Source organism: Eubalaena glacialis, chromosome 9, assembly GCF_028564815.1.
Source record: "Eubalaena glacialis isolate mEubGla1 chromosome 9, mEubGla1.1.hap2.+ XY, whole genome shotgun sequence".
Classification (NCBI taxonomy): Eukaryota; Metazoa; Chordata; class Mammalia; order Artiodactyla; family Balaenidae; genus Eubalaena; species Eubalaena glacialis.
The window spans coordinates 112,879,824-112,899,410 of NC_083724.1; the positions used below are offsets into that span (position 1 = coordinate 112,879,824).

The window sequence follows — 19,587 nt, forward strand, 5'->3', positions numbered from 1 at the left end:
TACACACTATATTCCCCCAGGGAGCTTTTAAAAATACCAGTGCACAGACCCCATCCCTAGAGGATCTTGTTCTGTTGTCGAGACATGAGAAAATTTTAAAAGCTCCCCAGCTGATCCTAACATGAGCCAGGATAATAATGCATCCCAAATGGATCAGTCTACCGGTGAAATGTTGAGTATTTGTCTAAGTGGGCTTGGTGCCAGTGGTAAGAAGAGTGTAAAGTAGAGCTGTGCTTGTCTTGGATTTTTGACTTGGTCATTCTGCTGCCTTGACCTGGTCATGGCTCTGTAAGGCTGATCCTTAACTTGATCTCTGGCTGTGAATCCAACAGTGTTATGAGCATAATAACAGTACACTGAGGACAACAAGAGTCCCTCGTTCTACTTGGTTCCTGTGCTATAGCCTGAGATTTCTCGTTCAAGACAAAAATTTTCTAAATACAGTAATATGGTGGTTTGGTATGGAACCAGTTTTTCACTTTTCCTTCCCCCATTTAAGAATCTCCTACGTCAGTTATAATAGTCAAAGACTGGTGATCTTACTTACTTTCCAGTCAATCTCACCAGCATCTCTGTATATTACCATTGTACACATGCTTTTGACAGCGTTGATAGTTAGTATCTATTCCTTTGAGCAAGTTAAGCCTGGAGCATCCTTCATGCCCACTTGAGTTTACATTTGGGGAGGTGGGGTGTGTAGTGAAAGATCTGGTGACTCGCTGTGGTTACACAAGGAATCATTGATAAAGCTAAGAATAGCACTTAGCACATTGTATTCATCTCTTGTATCAAGTACAGCTTGTGACCATGTATCTTTTTTTTTTTTTTTATAATTTTTTTTTTTTTTTTTTAATAGCTACGTTATTTATTTATTTATTTATTTTATTTTTTTAGCTGTGTTGGGTCTTCGTTTCGTGCGAGGGCTTTCTCTAGTTGTGGCAAGCGGGGGCCACTCTTCATCGTGGTGCAGGGACCACTCTTCATCGCGGTGCGCGGGCCTCTCACTAGCGGGCCTCTCACTATCGCGGCCCTCTCACTATCGCGGCCCCTCCCGTTGCGGGGCACAGGCTCCAGACGCGCAGGCTCAGCAGTTGTGGCTCACGGGCCCAGTTGCTCCGCGGCATGTGGGATCTTCCCAGACCAGGGCTCGAACCCGTGTCCCCTGCATTAGCAGGCAGATTCTCAACCACTGCACCACCAGGGAAGCCCTGACCATGTATCTTTGTCTAAAAATTTATCTGTAAATTTTTATAGTTCTGGGAATATATCTTGTACTTCTTAAAGGTTATCTCTTGCTATAAGTTTATATAATTCACTCTGAAATATCTCAAAGTCAGTATTTCAAAAACGAGTAAAATAGTGGTTCTCAAACTGTTTGGTCTCAGTACTCCTTTACACTCGTAATAACTATTGGGGACCCCAAAGATCTTTTGTTTATGTGGGTTATATATTTTGATATTTACTATATGAGAAATTAAAACTGAGAACATTAAAAAAATATGTATTTATTCATTCAACAATAAGCCTATTACATGTTAACATAAGTAACTTTTTTAAACAAAAAGTAACTGTTTTCCATAACCAAAAAAATTAGTAAGAATAGTGGCATTGTCTTACATTTATGCAAATCTCTTTAATATCTGGCTTAATAGAAAACAGCTGAATTCTCACCTGCTTTTACATTCTTTCTGTTGTGCTATTACACATAATTTAGCCTTTGGAAATTTTCACTGTACACGCATGGCAAAATGGGAATGAAAAAGGCAAATAAATCCTGATAGTATTATGAAAACAATTTTAACCTCAGAGACCCTTTGAAAGAGTCATTAAGAGCTGCTTTCACACTTTGAGAATAGCTGGTGAATTGTTTAATGATGAAAGAACTTTGAGAAAAAGAACCCCAAACTAGAGTTTCTGAATTTGAAGATCATTTTACCTTTATTGGAAAAAGAGTAAAAATAAGAAAATGTGACAGTCTTGTGTCTTTAGGTAGTATTTCCGTTGCAGATTTATCATTGCAAAGGAATTTATCACCACTGAAAAATTCTAGAACACTTGGGAGTAAGGGTGCTCAATTTCGTTTTTTCTTACATGGGGTTATGGTATACTTCCTGATTTGCTGCTTTTTCAAAGCCATACCACTCTAACTTTTAATTTTCTAATTTCCAGTAGAGGCTAATTTATTTGACAAAATGAGAATTAAAACTAATGGCTATAAATGTGTCTTTCTCTTCTAGCCCTTCCCCACAAGAAGATGGGCAGATCATGTTTGATGTGGAAATGCACACCAGCAGGGACCATAGCTCTCAGGTGTGTGTGTATGTTTGTTTATTTTTCTGATTTGCATTAGATAATTAGGAAAAATGCAAATCTCTAAGTCTGTTTTGCTGAAATATAGTAAAGAATATGAAGACTTCAAAAAATAGTTTGAACAATGGAATATTACTCAGCCATAAAAAAGAACGAAATAATGTCATTTGTAGCAACGTAGATGGACCTAGACATTGTCATACTGAGTGAGGTAAGTCAGAGAAAGACAAATATCATATGATACTGTTTATTTGTGGAATCTAAAAAAGTGGTATAAATGAACTTATCTACAAAACAGAAATAGAGTCACAGATGTAGAAAACAAACTTATGGTTACCAGGGGGGAAAGGGAGGGAGGGATAAATTGGGAGATTGGGATTGACATATACACACGACTATATATAAAATAGATAACTAATAAGGATCTACTGCAGAGCACAGGGAACCCTATTCAATACTCTGTAATGGCCTATATGGGAAAAGAATCTAAAAAAGAGTGGATACATGTATATGTATAACTGATTCATTTTGTTGTACACCTGAAACTAACACAACACTCACAACAGTTTAAATCAACTATACTCCAATAAAAATTTTAGAAAAATACTTTGAAGCCATTTTAAGTTATTCAGTTTCTGATGTTGGAATTTATGCTGCTGTGGTCGTCGTCATGCTCCTTTACAACTAAGAATTTTGGGTCCTAAAAGAATTGGGAAATTCTTGTCTGTAATGTACCATTCCAATATTCCAGGCTAGTTTCTTGAGTTTATAAATAGAAAACTGAGGCACATGTCTTATTTAAGGTCACAGAATAAATGAAAGGGAAGGTTGTTGTAGAACCAGGTGTGAAAACTTTTTTGCGTCTGAAATCAAATCAAGCTAGAGACAAAATTCACCTAAATTACGCAGGATTCCTTAAGGTAAAGAAGTTAAATATAGTTTCACTAGGAGTTGGCATTGTTGGAAATATAGATGGATATAGTATTGAAAGCTTACAAAGGTTTTTATTGTAAAACTTGTGATAAATAAATAATTGTCATTAATGATTTAGAATGTTCATAGCCAGCCCTTGACTTTATTGATGTGTCAGATCACCTGCAAGTGTCAGAGTGCAAAATTTTTTTTTTATATAAATTTATTTTATTTATTTATTTTTGGTTGTGTTGGGTCTTCGTTGCTGCGCCCGGCTTTCTCTAGTTGTGGTGAGCGGGGGCTACTCTTCGTTGCGGTGCGCGGGCTTCTCATTGCAGTGGCTTCTCTTGTTGTGGAGCACGGGCTCTAGGCGTGCGGGCTTCAGTAGTTGTGGCACGTGGACTCAGTAGTTGTGGCTCGTGGGCTCTAGAGCGCAGGCTCAGTAGTTGTGGCGCACGGGCTTAGTTGCTCCGCGGCATGTGGGATCTTCCCGGACCAGGGCTCGAACCCGTGTCCTCTGCATTGGCAGGCAGATTCTTAACCACTGCGCCAACAGGGAAGCCCAAGAGTGCAAATTCTTGAGAACAGGAGGCATTGTTTTTTTCTCCCATGTTAAGGTACTTGAAGAATATATGTTGAATGAATGTTTGAATGAATGCTAACAAAAACTTTGTTTTGTGGAGTTCTCACTGTGCAGTGTCCTGACTCCCTTTGCACTGGAAATATTTTGCATGTTACCTTGGTTCCACCCAGTATTCTTTCTGTTTAGGAAGCTGCACACTTTCTCCCTACGTCGACTGTGCTTTATTTGTGCTGTTTTCTGAAACCTAGAAACTCTATGGGACGGAATACTAATTTATTTTATGATGAACTTTATACTGTAGAGAAACTTGTAGTAGCAAGGCTGTCACATAGGAAGTTGGCTGACTGGAATTGTGGAATTGCTCACTTATGTCTGTCAGTTTTGTCATGTGCAGTAAGCTATAGCTAATAAAGAGGAGAATATAATATAAAGTTTCCATGGGAAAAAAGTGTACTAAGGAATCCCAAGATGGAGAAATGAAATTAATTCTTTGCTGCAGTCTTTCCTGAGGAAGATGTCTCCATCGTATTGCCTTTTGTACAGACAAGTTGAAAATCCGGAGTAGCATTTCCCAAAATGTGTTTTGAGGAACATTTGCTCAATGGGAAGGTCCATAAAGTAGTTCTGAAGTCAGATAAGCGGGAAAGACTGCAGCCTCTGGGCTCGCTCACCCTCCCACTCCAGTAGTCACTGTGCCTAGTAGCATATTAAAGGCTGTTGACAATTCCCGGCGTAAAGAAATCTGTTGATTTAAACCAAGTACAGTCATTCCTCGGTATCCTCAGGGGATTGGTTCCAAGACCCTCCCCCCCCCCCCCCCCCCCCGGCCTCCCCGCTCCAATACCACAATCCGAGGCTGCTCAAGCCCATTATATAAACTGGAGTAGTGCAGTCAGCCCTCCATATTCACGATGTGTGACCCACAGATGCTGAGGGCCAGCTGTGCTTCACAAGCCTGTTTGACCTTAGACCTCCCTACCCTTCCACACATACCTTTCTCCCCTAATAATCTACCTAATAACTAATAACCACAGAGGAGAGCTGTCCTGGCTCATGGGATGGCACGTGTACAATTAGGCTCACCTGAGAATTGAATTTTAAGTGGAATTGTAGAGCAGACTGTATCCATCCTAGAATTCCCAAGGAATTTGTGAAATTCGGGAGAGAAAATGGAAGATTTTGCCCTCTGTGTCAGATCACGATAGGATTGCTAGTGTGATCCCTATTCAGAAATAAGTACCTAAGAGAGCACTGGCTATCATCAAGCCTTGGGTAAATGATACTAACAGTCAGATCAGTTTATTTATTTTTGGCTGCATGGGTCTTCGTTGCTGCGAGCGGGCTTTCTCTAGTTGCGGTGAGCAGGGGCTACTCTTCATTGTGGTGCACGGGCTTCTCATTGTGGTGGCTTCTCTTGTTGCGGAGCACGGGCTCTAGGCACGCGGACTTTAGTAGTTGTGGCACGCGGGCTCAGTAGTTGTGGCTCGCGGGCTCTAGAACGCAGGCTCAGTAGTTGTGGCGCACAGGCTTAGTTGTTCCGCGTCATGTGGGATCTTCCCGGGCCAGGGCTCGAACCCGTGTCCCCTGCATTGGCAGGAAGATTCTTAATCACTGCACCACCAGGGAAGTCCAGATCAGTCAATTTAAACGAGGTTACATTTTTGAAAAAACAATCTAACTCCTATAAGAAAAACATTATATCCTTTAGAGTAAGACTTTTAGTAAGAGAGAAATCAATAGGAATAATATACTTGAACTTTGAAAAAGCCTTTTACATTGCTTGTTTTTAATTGAAGAAATGATAATTTAAAAATTAATTACTTTAGGGTTTGGGAAGGTGGATTTTTTTTCATGAATTAGAAGGAAGCTTAGGGTTAGGAAACAGTTAAAAACAGTTAATAAAGGACTTAATGGTACTTTCTCTTATTGAATTTTTTAGATTGTCTACATGAGGAGTATATGACATTTTTAGCTTTTTTAGAGGAGGAAGGAAAGTAGCTAATATTTACTAGATATATTCCAGGTGCTAATTTTTTTTTTTTAATTTTTTCCCACTTTAATGTTCTCAGTCCAGTGAAAGAGGTGACATAATGCCCATGAATGAATTGGAAAAAATGAAGCTTTGTCTTAATTAAGTTACTTATCTAAGATCAAAAGCAAGTAAGTGATAGAGTCAGGACTGAAACCAGGGCTGTCTGGGCCTGTGGCCCCTGTTCTACTAAAATAAGTCGATGAATGGGATTGATTTCAGAAGAGCTCACAAGGTCGTGAGAATGAACTAAAACATGTCTGGTGAGTCGTGGTACAAGGAAGCCTAAGGTGTAATGCATTTAGGAAAAAGTTGTTCAAACTGGACTTTTAGGATGATGGTCCTCAAGAGTCAGTTTTGTAGCAGAAAATAGACGGTAGATTGTCTCTCAGAGGCGTTTTTCAGTGTTTCAGTGTTCAGTTTCTGGGACCCAAATAGGCCAGCACAGGGTTGGGTGTCATTGGAAGATGATACAAACTGAAAATGTCTTCCTTTTCCCTCCTGTAAAACTGTGGTTTATCTGTTATGCGCTATGTAGTTTAATATCCACATTTAGAGATCTAAGAGAGCTTGAGGTGGGCCAGAGAAAGAAAATGTAAGTGATTAGAAGGTAAGGGACTGCCCATGATAATAGGCTGAAATGATCAGAATCTTCTATCTGAATAGATGTAGGTGTGGAGCGAGGGTTATTGATTTGGATAAAGGCATGAATATTACTTCATTAGACTAAGTGCATTTTTACCATATTCTGAAATTCCAAGAATCAGAAGGCAATTTAAAGCCTAAAGCTGGCAAATTTAAGATTAATAAAAGGAAGCACAGGGCAGTAGTGAATGAGGAGAGCTTACAATCCTTATTTTTAAGGTAAGCATTCTAAACTGATCTGGGAAGTTTTTTTTTTTTTTTTCTTTTAATAATAGCCCAAAGATCATCATCTTTAAAAATTAGAATCAAATCTTATTATATTTTCATTCTTTTGGAAAGTATGAAATACTAGCTTGTTCACACATTTAAACCTAAATCTTTGAGCTGTTTTAGAAGCGATATTTAAGACCAGTGTTGGAAACTGAACAGAAGTGACCTGCAGTGTGTTTAATGAGGTATTGTGTGGCATAGGCTGATCTATAAGGAAATTGTAACAGTTTATCATTTTTGGTTTAGGGTGTTTTCAGATTTACTCCAGAGAGCCAACTCATGATTCTGAGTAATCTCAATACTCAGTGGAACAAGCTTAATCCTAAAGGCTACATTATGTCATTCAGTGGTATTTGCCAAGTCCAGCAGAACTAAATAAGAATGATAGTACCAGAGTAGCAAAAATCCACAGGGATTTTACTTTCTGTTTGATAGCAAAAGGGACCATCTATATCTAGAGGTTCTCTGAAGCTACCTTCCTGGAGCAGCTGTTTCATAGAGAATTTTCATAACTACCTACAAAAAGGAATGAAAGTTTCAATTCTATCCAAACAAAATAACAAATCAAAATAATTCTTAGCTTTGAGACCCTTTGGTTTGAGGTCATAGCATTATATTCCATAAAACTGAATAAATAATGCTGTGTCATTTTTTAGGAATTTCTCATCCTTGTGGGGTCTGTGGAAAGAGAAGCTATTGGAAATTTTGATTGTTCTTAGCCTGAAACTTTAGGTTATTATCATTAGCAAGGAAAAGGACTTTTTTTATTTATTTGATGTGAAAGATGTCCAGTTCTTACTCTGTGTTAAATAAATTACTCTTAAAACTTTTGGCTTAAGTAGTTTTAAATAAACCTTGGAAAATGTTTGGATAGCAATTTGTCTAAAAATCTCCTTCTAGGGAGTAAAACCTAATGCCTAAGAGTGGGGGCTATAGAGACCATTTGCCTGGGTTTGAATACTGGCCCTGCTACTTACCGCTTATAGAAACTTGGGCACTTAATTTATGTCTCGGATTCCTCATCTGTGGAATGGAATAGTAATAGTTCCTTTTTTTACAGGATTGTTGTAAGGTAAAGGTTAATGCATGTAAGGTGCTTAGACTAATGCTTGTCTCTTGATAAATGCTTAATACTAGTTATTTTAAGTTATTATAAATTATTTACTTCCTCAGCCCGACTCCCAGTTACTTATTTTCTCATTACTTTGTTAGCATATACTTTTTGATGTTCCCCTTTGTTTTTAATTATGAAAAATTTTGAATGCATACAAAAGTAAAGAGGATATTACAATGGCCCTTCATACACGTATCACCCAGATTCAACGATTATCAGTGTTTTCCACCCTTTAGTTACACTATATCCCCAAATATACTTTCTTCAGATTCATATTCTTTTTTTTTAATTGAGGAATAATTCAAATCTCAGGTTCATATTCTATGTTTAGGCATAACAGTGAAACTCACTCAGGTTTTTTTTAAGATATTAAATACTCTGATCTTAGATCATTTTGTCAGCCTTTTTGGAAAAATGACATATTTATTACATAAAAATTATTGATGCACAAGCTTATGATTTTTGTATATTTTCTGTCTAGATTTGTCTTCTGTAGTAGGAAGGATCAGTCTTCCTTTTCTCCTTTTTTAAAATGTGAATTCTCCTTTACAGTCAGAAGAAGAAGTTGCAGAAGGAGAGAAAGAAGTGGATGCTTTGAAGAAAAGTGTAGACTGGGTGTCCGACTGGTCCAGTAGACCTGAGAACATTCCACCTAAGTAAGTCAGTACATGGTTCTTTTCAGTGGACACAGTGCATGTAGTGTGGACCTGCTAATTGCAGAGGTATTTTCAGCAAATGCATTTCTGACACCTGCCTCTGCATTTCTTCCCCCAGGGAGTTCCACTTCAGGCACCCTAAACGTTCCGTTTCCTTAAGCATGAGAAAAAGTGGAGCCATGAAGAAAGGGGGGATTTTCTCTGCAGAATTTCTTAAGGTGTTCATTCCATCTCTCTTCCTTTCCCATGTTTTGGCTTTGGGGCTAGGGTAAGTACTGGTCAGTGCCTGAAGTTTCTTCCATTCATTTTATTCACAGATTTTATTTCCAGCTGTAAGAGATACGTGAAAGCAGTTTGTGTTGTTGTCCTTTTAATGTTTCAGCGCAAGTGGGGTGAACTTAAAAGAATTATTGAAGTCAATTCATTATTGGTATATAGGGTTCCCCCGCTCTCTGAAAGTAGAGCATGTCTATGAAACCTTCCGTAAGCTGAAATGGTGTAAAGCGAAGAAGCAGTTACCTTAGGACACATCTTGCCAACTGATGCACAACATACATCGAGATAAAGCACAGATGCTCACAGATGCAGTTCAAAGCTATGGCAGCTGGATGCTGAGGTGCTGAGTGTGGTTCCTGGGAAGGAGGCGCTCTCACTGCTGGAGCGCGCTTCCTGTGTAACAGCTCGCTGCAAAACCAGCGCTGAACACTGTTCACTTTTTGCCTTTTTTTATAAAAGTGAAAATCCCCTTCGAATTTCTTTCAGTTATCGAAAACAGGTACTAACATAGGTCGAACCTACATAGCGAAGTAATGAAAAGCAAACTTTCGAAAAGCAGGGGATACCTATCCAATAAGCATTTTTAAGAGTAGAGTTTTTTCTTATTTGAAAATAAGTTGTTCATATGATTTCCTACCCTAAATGTTCATTTTAAAGTGAGCTCTTCTATATTTGATTTTTCTTTTTGGGTTTTGTTGTTGTTGTTTATAAATTACTTAAGATAAGCTGAGTTTTAAAGTAAATTAATCTTTAGTGTATAAAGTTGGCATTGATGTGAGCATTTCTTTTTCCCAAATGGGAAAATATGCCATTTTATCGAGCAGTTCTTGAGTGCAGCTGGAAAGCTGGCTGGGGTTACTACTGTTTTCTCTTTGTATTGACAGCATTTTTCTTTCCTTCTAAAATTGACCCCACATTTATCTGCAATTCATTAATTTTTCAGGGATGTCTTTTATTTTTTTAAATAGATCTTTATTGGAGTATAATTGCTTCACAATACTGTGTTAGTTTCTGTTGCACAACAAAGCGCATCAGCCATGTGCATACACATGACCCCATATCCCCTCCCTCTTGAGCCTCCCTCCCATCCTCCCTATCCCACCCCTCTAGGTCATCGCAAAGCACCAATCCCGTCTCCCTGTGCTGTGCTGCTGCTTCCCACCAGCCAGCTATTTTACATTCGGCGGTGTATATATGTCGACGCTACTCTCACTTTGCCCCAGCTTCGCCCTCCCACCCCATGTCCTCAATTCCATTTTCTATGTCTACCTCCTTATTCCTGCCCTGTAACTAGGTTCATCAGTACCATTTTCTTTTTTTTTTAGATTCCATATATATGTGTTAGCATACGGTATTTGTTTTTCTCTTTCTGATGTACTTCACTCTGTATGACAGACTCGCAGGTCCATCTACCTCATTACAAATAACTCAATTTCGTTTCTTTTTATGGCTGAGTAATATTCCATTGTATATATGTGCCACATCTTCTTTATCCATTCATCTGTTGATGGACATTTAGGTTGGTTCCATATCCTGGCTATTGTAAATAGTGCTGCAATGAACATTGTGGTACATGTCTCTTTATGAATTATGGTTTTCTCAGGGTATATGCCCAGTAGTGGGATTGCTGGGTCATATGGTAGTTCTATTTTTAGTTTTTTAAGGAACCTCCATACTGTTCTCCATAGTGGTTGTATCAATTTACATTCCCACCAACAGTGCAGGAGGGTTCCCTTTTCACCACACCCTTTCCAGCATTTATTGTTTGTAGATTTTTTGTTGATGGCCATTCTGACTGGCGTGAGGTGATACCTCATTGTAGTTTTGATTTGCATTTCTCTAATAATGAGTGATGTTGAGCATCTTTTCATGTGCCTCTTGGCTATCTGTATATCTTCCTTGGTGAAATGTCTATTTAGGTCTTCCACCCATTTTTTAACTGGATTGTTTGTTTTTTTGATATTGAGCTCCATGAGCTGTTTGTATATTTTGGAGATTAATCCTTTGTCTGTTGTTTCATTTGCAAATATTTTCTCCCATTTTGAGGGTTGTCTTTTTGTCTTGTTTATGGTTTCCTTTGCTGTGCAAAAGCTTTTAAGTTTAAGTCCCATTTGTTTATTTTTGTTTTTATTTCCGTTACTCTAGGAGGTGGGTCAAAAAAAATCTTGCTGTGGTTTGTGTCAAAGAGTGTTTTTCCTATGTTTTCATCTAAGAGTTTTATATAGTGTCTGGTCTTACATTTAGGTCTTTAATCCATTTGGAGTTTATTTTTGTGTATGGTGTTAGGTAGTGTTCTAATTTCATTGTTTTGCATGTAGCTGTCCAGTTTTCCTAGCACTGAAGAGGCTGTCTTTTCTCCATTGTATGTTCCTGCCTCCTTTGTTGTAAATTAGGTGCCCATACGTGCGTGGGTTTATCTCTGGGCATTTTATCCTGTACCATTGATCTATATTTCTGTTTTTGTGCCAGTACCATACTGTCTTGATTACTGTAGCTTTGTGGTATCGTTTGAAGTTGGGGAGCCTCATTCCTCCAACTCCATTTTTCTTTCTCAAGATTGCTTTGGCTATTTGGGGTCTTCTGTGTTTCCATACGAATTTTAAGATTTTTTTGTTCTAATTCTGTGAAGAATGCCATTGGTAGTTTGATAGGGACTGCATTGAATCTGTAGATTGCTTTGGGTAGTATAGTCATTTTCACAATATTGATTCTTCCAATCCAAGAACATGGTATATTTCTCCATCTGTTTATGTCATCTTTGATTTCTTTCATCAGTGTTTTATAGTTTTCTGAGTACAAGTCTTTCACCTCCTTAGGCAGGTTTATTCCTAGGTATTTTATTCTTTTCGTTGCAGTGGTAAATGGGAGTGTTTCCTTAATTTCTCTTTCTGATTTTTTGTTGTTGGTGTATAGGAAAGCCAGAGACTTCTGTGTATTAATTTTGTATTCTGCAACCTTACCAAATTCATTGATTAGTTCTAGTAGTTTTCTGGTGGCATCTTTAGGATCTTCTATGTATAGTATCATGTCATCAGCAAACAGTGACAGTTTTACTTCTTCTTTTCCAATTTTTATTCCTTTTATTTCTTTTTCTTCTTTGATTGCTGTGGCTAGGACTTCCAAAACTATGTTGAATAAGAGTGGCGAGAGGAATATCCTTCTCTTGTTCCTGATCTTAGTGGATATGCTTTCAGTTTTTCACTATTGAGTATGATGATTGCTGTGGGTTTGTCATATATGGCCTTTATTATGTTGAGGTGGGTTCCCTCTATGCCCGTTTTCTGGAGAGCTTTTATCATAAATGGGTGTTGAATTTTGTCAAAAGCTTTTTCTGCATCTATTGAGATGATCATATGGTTTTTATTCCTTAATTTGTTAATGTGGTGTATCACATTGCTTGATTTGCATATACTGAAGAATCCTTGCATTCCTGGGGTAAAACCCACTTGATCATGGTGTATGATCCTTTTAATGTGCTGTTGGATTCTGTTTGCTAGTATTTTGTTCAGGATTTTTGCATCTATGTTCATCAGTGATATTGGTCTATAATTTTCATTTTTTGTGGTATCTTTTTATGGTTTTGGTATCAGGGTGATGGTGGCTTCGTAGAATGAATTTGGGAGTGTTTCTCCCTCTGCAATTTTTTGGAAGAGTTTGAGAAGGATCGGTGTTAGCTCTTCTCTAAATGTTTGATAGAATTCGCCTGTGAAGCCATCTGGTCCTGGACTTTTGTTTGTTGGAAGATTTTTAATTATGGTTTCAATTTCATGACTTGTGTTATGTCTGTTTATATTTTCTAATTCTTCCTGGTTCAGTCTTGGAAAATTGTACCTTTCCAAGAATTTGTCCATTTCTTTATGGTTGTCCATTTTATTGGCATAGAGTTGTTTATAGTAGTCTCTTACAATCCTTTGTATTTCTGCAGTGTCAGTTGTGATTTCTCCTTTTTCACTTCTAATTTTATTGATTTGCGTCCTCTCCCTTTTTTTCTTGATGAGTCTGGCTAAGGGTTTATCAATTTTTTTCATCTTCTCAAAGAACCAGCTTTTAGTTTTATTGATCTTTGCTATTGTTTTCTTCATTTCTATTTCATTTATTTCTGCTCTGATCTTTATGATTTCTTTCCTTCTACAGACTTCGGGTTTTCTTTGCTCTTGTTTCTCTAGTTGTTGTAAGTGTAGTGTTAGGTTGTTTATTTGAGATTTTTCTTGTTTCTTGAGGTGAGATTGTATTGCTATAAACTTCCCTCTTAGAACTGCTTTTGCTGCTTCCCATAGGTTTTGGGTCGTTGTGTTTTCATTGTCATTTGTTTCTATGTATTTTTTTATTTCTTCTTTGATTTCTTCAGTGATCTCTTGGTTATTTACTAGCACACTGTTTAGCCTCCATGTATTTGTATTTTTTACAGTTTTTTTCCTGTAATTGATTTCCAGTCTCATAGCATTGTGGTCAGAAAAGATGCTTGATATGATTTCAGTTTTCTTAAATTTTCTGAGGTTTGATTAGTGACCCAAGATGTGATCTATCCTGGAGAATGTTTCACGTGCACTTGAGAAGAAAGTGTATTCTGCCACTTTGGGGTGGAATGTTCTATAAATATCAATTAGATCTGTCTGGTCTATTGTGTCATTTAAAGCTTGTGTTTCCGTATTTATTTTCTGCTTGGATGATCTGTCCACTGGTACAAGTGGGGTGTTAAAGTCCCCTACTATTATTGTGTTACTGTCGATTTCTCCTTTCATGGTGGTTAGCATTTGCCTTATGTATTGAGGTGCTCCTATGTTGGGTGCATAAACACTTATAATTGTTATATCTTCTTCTTGGATTGATCCTTTGATCATTATGTAGTGTCCCTTTTTATCTCTTGTAACAGTTTTTATTTTAAAGTCTTATTTTATCTGATACGAGTATTGCTACTCCAGCTTTCTTTTGATTTCCATTTGCATGGAATATCTTTTTCCATCCCTTCACTTTCAGTCTGTATGTGTCCCTAGGTGTGAAGTGGGTCTCTTGTAGACAGCATATATATGGGTCTTGTTTTTGTATCCATTGAGCCAGTCTGCATCTTTTGGTTGGGCCATTTAATCCATTTACTCTCAAGGTTATTATCGATATGTATGTTCCTATTACCATTTTCTTAATTGCTTTGGGTTTGTTTTTGTGGGTCTTTTTCTTTTTTTGTGTTTCCCACTTAGAGAAGTTTCTTTAGCATTTGTTGTAAAGCTGGTTTGGTGATGCTGAATCCTCTTAGCTTTTGCTTATCTGAAAAGATTTTGACTTCTCCATCGAATCTGAATGAGATCCTTGCTGGGTAGAGTAATCTTGGTTGTAGGTTTTTCTCTTTCATCACTTTAAGTATATCCTGCCACTACCTTCTTGCTTGCAGAGTGTCCACTGAAAAAATAAGCTGATAACATTATGAGGATTCCTTTGTATGTTATTTTTTGTTTTTCCCTTGCTGCTTTTAATATTTTTTCTTTGGATTTAATTTTTGTTAATTTGATTAATATGTGTCTTGGTGTGTTTTTCCTAGGGTTTATCCTGTATGGGACTCTCTGTGCTTCCTTGACTTGGGTGACTATTTCCTTTCCCATGTTAGGGAAGTTTTCAACTATAATCTCTTCAAATATTTTCGCAGACCCTCTCTTTTTCTTTTCTTCTTCTGGGACCCCTATAATTCAAATGTTGGTGTGTTTAGTGTTGTCCCAGAGGTCTCTGAGATTGTCTTCAATTCTTTTCATTCTTTTTTCTTTATTCTGCTCCTTGGCAGTTATTTCTACCATTTTGTCTTCTAGCTCACTTATTCGTTCTTCTGCCTCAGCTATTCTGTTATTGATTCCTTCTAGTGTATTTTTCTTTTCAGTTACTGTGTTGTTCATCTCTTTTTGTTTGTTCTTTAGTTCTTCTAGATCTTTGTTAAACATTTCTTGAATTTTCTCAATCCCTGCCTCCATTCTATTTCTGAGATCCTGGATTATCTTTACTATCATTACTCAGAATTCTTTTTCAGGTAGATTGCCTATTTCCTCTTCATTTATTTGGTCTTGTAGGTTTTTACCTTGCTCCTTCATCTGTGACATATTTTTTTGCTGTGTCATTTTTTTTTTTTTAATGAGTAGGATTGTGTTCCTGTCTTACTGGTTGTTTGGCCTGAGGCTTCCAACACTGGAGTTTGTAGGCTATTGGGTAGAGCTGGTTCTTGGTGCTGAGATGAGGAACTCCATGAGACCTCACTCTGATGAATATTCCCTGGGGTCTGAGGTTCTCTGTTAGTCCAGTGGTTCGGACTCGGATCTCCCACCACAGGAGCTTCGGCCTGACCCCAGGCTCGTGAACCAAGATCCCGCAAGCCGCTGGTTCGCTTTGGGGTTCTCCTGTCTCCATGGGCATCAGAGTACCCCACCAGCAGCCAGCAGGCGCCCTAGTTGTGGGGAGACTCCAACTCCACGTCTTCCCACACCGCCATCTTGACTCCTCCAGGGATGTCTTTTAAATTCTTTTTTTGTTGATTTGAACAATTGAGGAAATACAGTTTTGAAATATTTTAGGAGTTAAACATTTGTGGTTAAATATTTTTAAGACACATCTGCTATTCTCTTTGAGCATGCCCAGTGGGTCCTTTTCTGTACATAATGTGCAGAAGAAGTACAGCATCTCTTACCTTCCCTTTAAGGAGCTCAGCATATGGGAGAGATGTTCACAGTAATGAACTTGGAAACATACGTGACTTTCCCACACACACCTCCTGTCTTTCTGGGTGCCTGATCTGCTTTTGTGAGAGTGAGGACAGTGATGGCACACAGCAAAACAGGGAGTATGTGAGAATGCTGTATGGGGTAGGAGTTCACATTCCCCTGCAGCATTGACTGCACAGTAGTTCATTTGCCCTCAAGAGGTTGGTCGGCTTTTGTACCTTGGAGGATCTCTTCCTTTTATGAATCTTCAGACTGTTTCTCTTGCTGGTGTAAGTGTAACTGTTGTTATAGATGAATGTAGAAAAAAAAAGATTCTAAAAAGTAAAGTTGGTTTTATTACGTTGGGGTGTGGGGCTGGTTCCATCTTTTCCTTAACTTCCCTTCTGCTTCTGTTATATAAGGGTCAAACACTTGCTTGGCATGGGAAGGTAATATATAGGCCCTAATCCTTAGGAGTTAAACTGTTAGTAAGGGCATTTTAAAGCACTGGCAGCTTTGTAATTTGGTATATTACTGTATTTTGTATCTGAAATATCAGTAGAATTTTTTGTCTACCACAGCGGACCATCTCAAAGGAGGTTGGCTCTGCTTTACTCTTTGGAGGGATCTGTTCTCTCTGGCTTGGCTTTGTCTAATCACTGGCCCAGTGATGTCCAGTCCTGCCCAGTGAGTAAACATAATCATATAAAACCAGTTTAGCTGGCTGATGACTAGCTTTAAGTAAGTCAGTGATGATTTCAGGGTGTTAGGGAACTGTACACATGGACCTTTAGAGCCTTATTCAATGGCTGAAAATTTTCATTTGTAAGTACAGTTCAGCCTGTGGACAAGTTGGAATAGAACTGTTGAAACAGATGAAACATGGTATGCTGTGTTTCCTTTCAGCATCTACATTGGAAAACGACTCAGCACGCCTTCTGCCAGCACCTACTGAGGGAAAAGAAGAGCCCCTGGGAAAGCGTGTGACTTGTGAAGTGGTGTATTGTCACAGTAGTTTATTTGAACTTGAGACCATTGTAAGCATGACCCAACCTACACCCTATTTTTACATATCCAAGTTCCAGTAACTCTCAAATCCAGTATTTTATTCAAACTCTGTTGAGGCATTTTACTAACCTCATTCCCTTTTTGGCCTGTAAAACACTTTAGAATTTCCTAACAGAGTTTACTGTTGTTTAGAAATTTGCAAGGGCTTCTTTTCTGCAAATGCCACCAGCAGATTATAATTTTGTGAACAATGCTGTTGTCTCCTTTTAGTACCACCAGACTTAGACCTGCATCATTCATGGTATAAATTTTACTCTTGCAAGATAACTCCCATCTTTCTCTTAAAGCAAGACCAGGTTAGCAAATGATATAAAAGCTTTGTTGTTTTTTTTTTTTCAAGACAAAGGCAAGCTTCCCTAAGCTTGAATTTATAGTTATTAAAAAAGAAAACAAAAACAAACAAAATAGGACACAAGAAAAAAAAATATCCTGGGCAATAAAAAATTATTTTAAACCAGCTTTGGAGCCACTTTTTGTCTAAGCCTCTTAATGGCGCCTTTTAATTTGTAGGAGGCAAGCTATATAAATGATAGGTATAAAATAGAAGAACTAGAATACATCAGCAGATTTTAATACTAGTATGTTATAATGCTGTCTTTTCTATGGTGTAGAATCTTTATTTCTGGTAAGGAATGTCTCAGGCCTAGAAATCTATGAAATTGCTTTGGGGACCTCTGTGTGTGTGTTTGGTATTTTTATGTTTATTAGCTGCATGTGAATTTTTCATGACTTTGAATTTTTTTCTTTCTTTTTTTATTTTTTCCTAAGAGGCTTTGGAATGAGTTCCAATTTGTGGTATAAATACAGGCTTCTTGTTTTAGGAAGCATCACTTACACTCTGAAGCCTTTAAACCCTGAAGATAATTGTTTCAGAGTTATTTCAAGCACTTGGGCAACTTTGAAAACCAGACTTGGGTTGTGGGAACAGTTGACAGAGTTCTGAAGAGATGCCATTGGTTTTCTTCTGCTCTCTCCCTTTCTCATGTTTACTGTACAACCTGCCCAAGGCGATTTCTGTGATTGTGCAGGCGCTAGCCATTTCCTTCTCCTGTAGCCATCTTTTCAGTTATGTTCAACTCCTGAAGTTCCAGAACACTCAACAACTTCCTCTTATGATACACTTTTTGGTTCATTTCTCAAATGTGAAGCTTTAGGACCAAATTGTTAGAAAGCAACAGATTTACCAGTCGTTTCAAGTAGGTTTATTGGCTTTCCGAACACACGGCATGATTCTGAAGGATACTATCATATGTTTTATATACAAGTAATTACTGTTTATGGTATAAGCATTGAATATTTAGAGAACCATTGTTAATTTGAAGGCTAGCAATCTATTCAGTAAATAAGGGGCATCAGGTTGACTTGAATAAAAGCACTCTGACCACCAGGTTTGCTAGTTTGCAGAAACTGTCTGAGTCTTTTCTCTCTCACATGAAGTTTTGTAAAGTTGATGTGTTATAGTGGAAAATATCATACAGAGTAAACAAAAAAATTAATTTCTGACTCTCTTTTTTCAAGAATGTAGCTGGCTGTCTTTAAGAAAGATGATATATCCAAATAGTCTTCTGAATTCTTTGACTATGTTTTTCTTTCTAGATTTTGGTGTCTAAATAATTTTGGACATTATTTTATTATTCCTTGTTTCTGTCTTATTCACAAATCTGACAACACTTGATTTGCCTTCTGTAACCTATTTATTTCAAGTCTTCATATTTCTTTGGGAAGAAAGTCAATCTGCTGGCCCGCTGACTTTGAAAAGCCTGAATAAAGTTGGAAAAGCTGGTAAAGTTAGGAGAACTAAAGAGCTAAACTGTTCTAATACACAATTTGTATTACAGTTGGTATCATGGGAGGGAAAAGTAAAATTATACTAAAGAAAAGCAGCTTTTTACAGGCAACACATTACTGTCTTTTGAAATTCAGTAGTAATCTTGTCAGGTATGTGGCTGAATTTGCGTATATTTGTGGTTTCTTTCCAACATTGAAAATAAATTTAGTCCTGCCCTTTTTCTTAAAATAGCTGTGAAATTTTGGACTATTCCTTAAAACATGAATACATGATGACGGTAGAACTTAATCATAGGATGAAATCGTGCAGTATTTATTGATAACCCTAACATCTGGGATAAATGTTTATGTTCCTACCCGGATTTGTGTTGAATGGAAACAGATTGTGTGATTGGAAAGGAGAATTCGACAGTTAACAGTTGACATTTTTAAGATTAATGTTTAGAAAGCTTTACACCTGTTTACAATTTGAGGATGAAAAGGCAGTCTTCATTTTTCTTACGTTTGATGAAAACTGGCTTAAGATATTTGTAAATATAATCAAAAGCAAAACTGCACAAACTTGCACATGGAAAAGTGCAGCAAGTTACTTTGATTGCAGTAAAAACATCTACTATTCTAAAAAATGAAAACTGAAGACTTAGATGAATTTTCAAGTGAACCAGTTGTTGAAATTATCGGAATTAACTGAGCCAAAGTGATTATGCATTCTTCATCTATTTAGTTAGCACTTTGTATCATTATATACAGTTTACAATCCATGTATAACTTGTAGCTACAAACATTTTGTGCCATTAAAGCTCTCACAAAACTCTTTCTGTCAGTACGTTATTTTATGTCCCGTGTGTTGCCTGGGAGTTCAGGGGAAAGGAGGCCTTACCTGTCTACATACACGTTTTCCATAGTTGAGTTCCTCAAATCCTAGAGGACCTGCCAGTGTGCCAGTCACATAGGAGTGGACGATATCCCTGCCCTCCTGAGGCTGCCACACTCGGGGGACAGCCACCACGCGATGTAATTATTTATCATGTATGAGGTACAATGGGGCCATAACCATCAGAGCATTTGTTCTGCCAGAGGGCATCAGGGCTCACAGAGGAGGGGGTCTATTGAAGGATGAGTAAGTGTTCAACAAATGCAAAAAGGAATTACAAGCATGCCTGCAGCTGACACATGTGAAAATACATTCCGGAAATAACGAAGCTCACTGTGGCTGGAAAACAACGGTGGGTAGAGAGGACACTGAAAATGTAGTGAAGTGT

At 37.8% G+C, this 19,587-nt stretch overlaps 1 protein-coding gene across 1 annotated transcript in view; it reads left to right on the forward strand.

Annotated features, from left to right (window-relative positions):
- The window catches only part of BNIP3L (BCL2 interacting protein 3 like), a 28,793-nt gene extending 9,654 nt beyond the window's left edge, over positions 1-19,139 (forward strand). The window contains exons 3-6 of the mRNA XM_061199432.1: positions 2,238-2,310; positions 8,416-8,519; positions 8,638-8,787; positions 16,376-19,139. Of these exons, the coding sequence (XP_061055415.1) occupies positions 2,238-2,310; positions 8,416-8,519; positions 8,638-8,787; positions 16,376-16,424 (376 nt within the window). The 3' untranslated portion in view covers positions 16,425-19,139. The remainder of the gene's footprint in view (positions 1-2,237; positions 2,311-8,415; positions 8,520-8,637; positions 8,788-16,375) is intronic.
- Positions 19,140-19,587: the final 448 nt, after the last annotated feature.